The sequence below is a fragment of the Chelonoidis abingdonii genome, chromosome 3, assembly GCF_003597395.2.
Source record: "Chelonoidis abingdonii isolate Lonesome George chromosome 3, CheloAbing_2.0, whole genome shotgun sequence".
Classification (NCBI taxonomy): Eukaryota; Metazoa; Chordata; order Testudines; family Testudinidae; genus Chelonoidis; species Chelonoidis abingdonii.
In genome coordinates, this window is record NC_133771.1 from 169,727,558 (window position 1) to 169,733,300 (window position 5,743).

Sequence of the window (5,743 nt, forward strand, 5' to 3'; positions counted from 1 at the left end):
CCACCGAGTGTTGCTAGGGTAAAAGTTTCTCCGACGAACGTTCACGCGGCGCGCGCACACCTAACTGAAATGGATATGAGCAACACATCTCGAAGAACAACAGTTACAAAGGTGAGTAACCGTCTTTTTTCAAAAATAGACATCACCACACCTAAACACTCATCTTCTCAAGTAAAAGTCTCAAAAATGGAGTCAGTGCAGTTTTCAGAGCTAATGTAATGTTTCTTCTGACATTTCACAACTATGTTCTGATGAGTTAGTTCCTGCACCCTTGAATTGTCGGAGCAGCTAGAGGATGTGAATAAAAATAAACTAAAATTAAATTGTATATTTCATCATTCTTATACTGGTGGTCTTCCTTTCAGCAATTATACTAGTTCAAAAGCATGACTGCCTATTGTTCTCAAAAGTAATAACTGGAGAACAGAAACATTTGGATTAGGATAACTGTACAAAAGGGCAAAAAATCATCTTTCATTTAAAAGTGAAAGAAAAGATAATCACAGATGGGAAAAGATTAGAATTATGTATTGTAAAGGACCATTTCTATATGGGGCAACTGATGCATGTTATTCCAAACTAAGGAGCTGAGGTTAAGGAAATATCAAGACTGACTACAGAGGAAGTTCCATCTCTCCTCATTTAAACAATACTTTTGACATCTGTTTACTTTTGGATATAACCAGCACTCTTTGTTTTATAGTGATGTAGCAAAGCCATAGAATTTGAGGCCAGCTGAAGAAATCTGTTTATAAGTGGCAGCTGTATCCAGCTGCTTAAATTCTCATATTTCCTCTCATTTTGATCATTTTGGAGATGCTGGTTTCTAAATGTTAATAAGTATCTTTGTTGGGGAAACAAAGAACTGTGGTAACAAAGAGGAGATAGCTCAAACTGGATAGAACAGGAAAAAGTTTAATTATTTAAAAAACCCTCCTCTCCAAGAATTCCATATTGGACAGGTGTGGAGACAGGTACTTCCTTTCTCTTTTTAGACTCATAACTAAGTTTAAAAAAAATAAAAAGCCTAAAAGCTTTTAAAGATTTAATATGAAAACTGCTAGTCAGACCCAAAAGTTTACTTAAAAATCAAGAGGTGGCTTCCAGTTTAGACTGGCATGGAAGGACATGTGGTTGGTGTCAGGAGGAAGGAAGAATACAGTAATTACATGGGTGGAAGAGCTAATCAAGATGAATCACTTAACCGAAGGTCTGGCCTACATTACAAATTTAGGTTGACTTAACTACATCATTCAGGGCTGTGAAAAATTTCACTCCCTATGCAATGTAATTAAGCCATCCTCAGTCATGGTCAATGGAGGAATTCTTTCATCAATTAGCTACTGCCTCTTGCTGAGATGGATTACTACAGTAATGGAATAACCCCTTCCATCTACACAACAGCAATGCAGCTGTGCTGCTGTGCCATTTCTAGTGTAGACTGACCCTAAATCTCTTTGAAAATCAATGAGACAGGATCCTAAGTGTTAAATCACTTGAAAGTTGGACTTAGGCCGTGTCTTCGCTACCACTTACGTCGGCAAAACTTATGTCACTTGATGCGAAAAAACAGACCCCTGGTCGACATACGTTTTTTACTGGCAAAAGCTCTTGTGTGCACAGCACTATGTCAGCAGGAGAACTCTCTCCTGTTGGCATAGAGTGGCTACACGAGCAATCTTATAGCGGTGCAGCTGTGCCACCCACCATAAGTTTGCTAGTGTAGACATGGACTCCTTTGAAAATTGTACCTTATGTCCCTGCTCCAAGAAGTTAACAAGATGCAAAACATGAGAAAGTTACTTAGCACATTCGGGGGGCGTTAAAAATAAAGACTCTGTTTATGCAGCGTATTTGTTTTGCCATAATAACTAAATAAATGTTTTATAAATGACTAAGTCTTTTAGTTAGTAGCAATAATGAAGTAAAATACTTGTGTAATTCTGTTTAGGTTTCCTTCAAAATTACAACACCACTTTAGATTATCTTCAGTCTATTCTCATTACTTATCTGAAAGTGGAGTTCCAGAAGTAACAACTTGTCACTCCAGAAGTGCTGTCACTGTGGATTACATTTTCTATTCTGCAGCAAAGGATGATAGTGCTGCTCAGCCAGGTAAAAAAGCTGAATTCAAGCACTAAAGTTCTCTTAAAGAATATCTCCCTGCTGAATGATAAAGTTCAGAGCTTAGCCTAAAAGGAGGCATATTGGTAAATTTCAGATCTCAAGTACACAAAGATACTAACCTCAGTGATTACAGGTGCCCAAACATTTTGAACATGTAAACTGTTCCCTCACAGATTAAGGCTGCAGTCTTAACTCTTCCTGTCCTTTATTTTCTCCCTTACTGATTCATGTTAGTTTGTTGCTTGCTGGGATCATTGTAGTACATAGGGAGCGTCCTCTGTAGAACCCTGCAGTGGCCTGCACCATTTCTTTTACCAAACACTTTGACACTTACGTGATCATCATTGTCTCCTTGACTATAAGATTCAAGGAGTTGAGGAATCCTGATGAGCATTAATTAAAAAAGTGAATACCAAGGTACTATCACTGTCATTCAATAACCTGTGTGAACTTAGTGACTAGACCAGTGATATGATCGGTTCACGTTTTCAAGAATATGATGAACAGAGATTTCAGATGCGTTAGAGATGAGATCTGAGAACTTCTGCATGAGTGGTCATGTTTAAAATTACCTTGGAGCAGCATTAGTGTTTGTCTCAAGAGATGACGTACGTGGTTTTGAGATCTCTTGGTATGAGGTGAAAAATCACAATGGAGCGCCTCATTTGAGCGTGTGTACCTGTGCTGCAATTTTGTGGTTGCAGTTGCAGCTAAAACTCACCAGATGGTGCAAGGAAGACATAACACTTTTGGGTGAGTGCTTCATTGGTAACATTTAAATGTCAAGAATGGATAATGTACCACTTACTGTATTTGTGGTCTTGTTTTGGGATCCCTGAAAGACAAATGTCCATGTTTTACAATTGGCCATCTGCTTTGCTTCATCCTACATCATCATACAGGATAATGAGCCTTTTATATTGCTTGAAATCCTTTTAGTGTCACAAAACCATTATACAGTACAGCCTGGCCAGCTGAATCGTTCTAGGGGTAAATCCCAGAACAGGGAGACCTGCGTTCCACTTCTACCTTAAGCACAGTCTTCTGGTGTGGGCTTTTCAAATTGCCTAACCATCTGTGCCTCAGTTTTCTATACACTACCAAATGTAAAAGGAAAAATGCAAGGAAATTAATCTAGCTTCAAGGACTTGGTTTTGCAATGTGCTGAAAACTTCTGCAAGGTGCCATGTGCCCTCAACTGCTCCTGACTTCAATGTGAGTTAAGGATACTCAGCACCTTGCAAGACTGACCCCTAAACACCTAGAATGTATATACATCTCTACCCTGATGTAATGTGGTCATGGGGAGCCAAAAATCCCTACCGCATTATAGGTGAAATGCTGTTGTATCAGAGCAGCGGCAGCAGGGCTGCAGCAGTGATTTAAAGGGCCTGGGCTCCCCGCAAAAGCTGGAGCCACAGGCCCTTTAAATCACCAGCAAGCCGCACTGCCACAGCCCTGGGGTAGAGGCGGCAGGGCTCCAGCGGTGACTTAAAGGGCCTGGGGCTCCTCGCAGCAGCCGGAGCCCCAGACTGTTTAAAACACCGCTGGAGCCCTGCTGCTACCGCGCTATATGCAAACCCGTGTTGTCGGGTTGCATTATAGCAGGGTAGAAGTGTATTATGGTAGTGCCATTGCATGCCCTAATTAAGTTTGTATTCAGTTTTGCTCTGAAAACGGGAGTTCAAGCTCTTTGTTTTGTATGAAAAACAGTGTTTCTGGCACAAACTTTCGGCATATAATCCGAGTAAAACTTGAATTTTCTGAGCAGTTTCAAGAAAATCGATTAATTAGTTTCCAAGGGCTAATAAATTAAAAGTTGGCCTAATAAAGAGTTCACATTTTAAGTCTTGTAATGTTTTGGGCCTCATTAGCTTATAAACTACAGGTTGTGGGAAGTCTAGAGTTTGTACATAGTAAGTTTGGGAGTGGACGGGTCTCTGGAGCTAGGTCATTTTATTAATTAACCAAAAAAATGGGTTTTACTGCATAGTTGTTGGTTTATTCTATGCTTAGTTGAGGGAAATCAGTTTGAGAACCAGCTTTTGGTTCTTTGTAGCCCAGGAGTTCTGTGGTACTGTTCAGACAGTTCAGGAACACTCCTGAAGCAGCTGAATAGTTTCATCTATGAAGATCAGGATCTTTGCCACAGCAACTGTAGCTTTGAAGACCAGGATGTGTGAGAAAAGTTCAACTTTGTTCAGGATCTGTGCTGAAGTGACTAGGCTTGTCTTCAGTGCAGTCATAGTTGCTAGCTTGTTAGAGCTCTGCAGAGCTGTTCAGCTGCTTGAAGAGTGAACTTCCTGAACCAGCTGAGTAGTTTCATGGAGACCAAAAGTAGCTGCTGGCTTGTTGAAGACCAGGAGTTCTGTGAAACTGTTCTGCTGTGAAGGTCTTAAACTGTCTGCTTTTCATGGACAAAGCAATAGCTACTATGTCAAAGGTCTTGTTTGTTTATGTATAGATGGATCTCAACTCTCACACAACATAGTGGATATAATCAGCTGTGAAGTGATTTTGTGCAAATTTGTGTATAGCATCATTGTGACCAAAGCATTGTATTAAGACATCACAAGCCACTCCTCTCAGGTTGGAGTCCTTCTTCCATGTATAAGGTGGTTGTGGGTATGTATAATTTGGCTCACAACTTTGTGTTTTCTGCACATACTTTTCTTCTTTTCTTTTTATGTAGGAGTCGAAGATGCTTTTGATGGAGGTCTGAAGCTTCTTGGTAGATTATCACTTTTAACAGAGCAAGATCTGTGGACAGTTAATGGTCTTCCCAATGAACATAACTCTTCTGATCACCTGTCCTTACTAGCTCAGTTCAGGCTTATTGAAGAATAAATTCCCAAATTATTTTTATATCTGCACTTTCCTTCACCACCTCTTCTTCCTGTAATTTTTTTAATTCAAGGACTGTCAGACTGGTTAAATTAAGTTCGCCTGCATGCTGAATTTTTAGTGTTGTGTAAAGTAGAGTTTTTAAAGAGATTTCTTTGTAAAGTTGCTTAAATTACTTTGTGGAGTCATAAAGACAAAAAGAAATGAGTTTACATTAGCTTCCTCTTTTTGATAATGGAAAATGTCTGTGCTATAGTCTGAAAATGGCACTATTTTTAAAAAATGTTTTTATTGTCAATCATAGTAAAATGGGTGATGGTTCTTAAGTACAGTGTACTTCTGTCAATCCTTCAAGCAAAAGATTGTGTTTGTAGCAAATTTCATAATGAACTCAAAGTAGATTTCTATGTAGTTTCAAGTGTATTCTATTTCAGGTTGCTTTTATTGCCCTTCCCAAATACCTAAATATTGGGCACAATCTTGGAGTCCCTCAGCAGGAATTTAGCTAATGCCAGGGCAGCAGGATTGAGCCTATTCTTGCAGTATGGTAATTAGTTATGCTCTAAAAAGTGATTGTGTAATGGTTAATCTTACAAGAGTACAACATGTTTTGCTGATGTGCAGAAGCTTTAAAAAGAATCTCAAATGAAACCAAGTAGGCAATTTGTGGTATCTGAACATACAGCAGTAAAGCACAGGTAGATCTGAGGGAGCTTTTGTGTTTGAACACTGTGTGTGTTTGTTTGGAACCGACTTATCTGGGAGTCAGACC

General features: G+C 39.4%; 1 protein-coding gene across 4 annotated transcripts in view; it reads left to right on the forward strand.

Moving 5' to 3' along the window:
- ANGEL2 (angel homolog 2) overlaps positions 1-5,376 on the forward strand; it is a 48,372-nt gene extending 42,996 nt beyond the window's left edge. For 3 of the 4 annotated variants that reach the window (XM_075064328.1, XM_075064329.1, XM_075064331.1), the window contains 2 exons: positions 1,952-2,115; positions 4,820-5,376. In XM_075064328.1, the coding sequence (XP_074920429.1) occupies positions 1,952-2,115; positions 4,820-4,974 (319 nt within the window). In that variant the 3' untranslated portion in view covers positions 4,975-5,376. Of the gene's footprint in view, positions 1-1,951; positions 2,116-4,819 lie in introns of those variants that run through there. The other variant, XM_075064330.1, reaches the window with a different exon arrangement.
- The last annotated feature ends 367 nt before the right edge of the window (positions 5,377-5,743 follow it).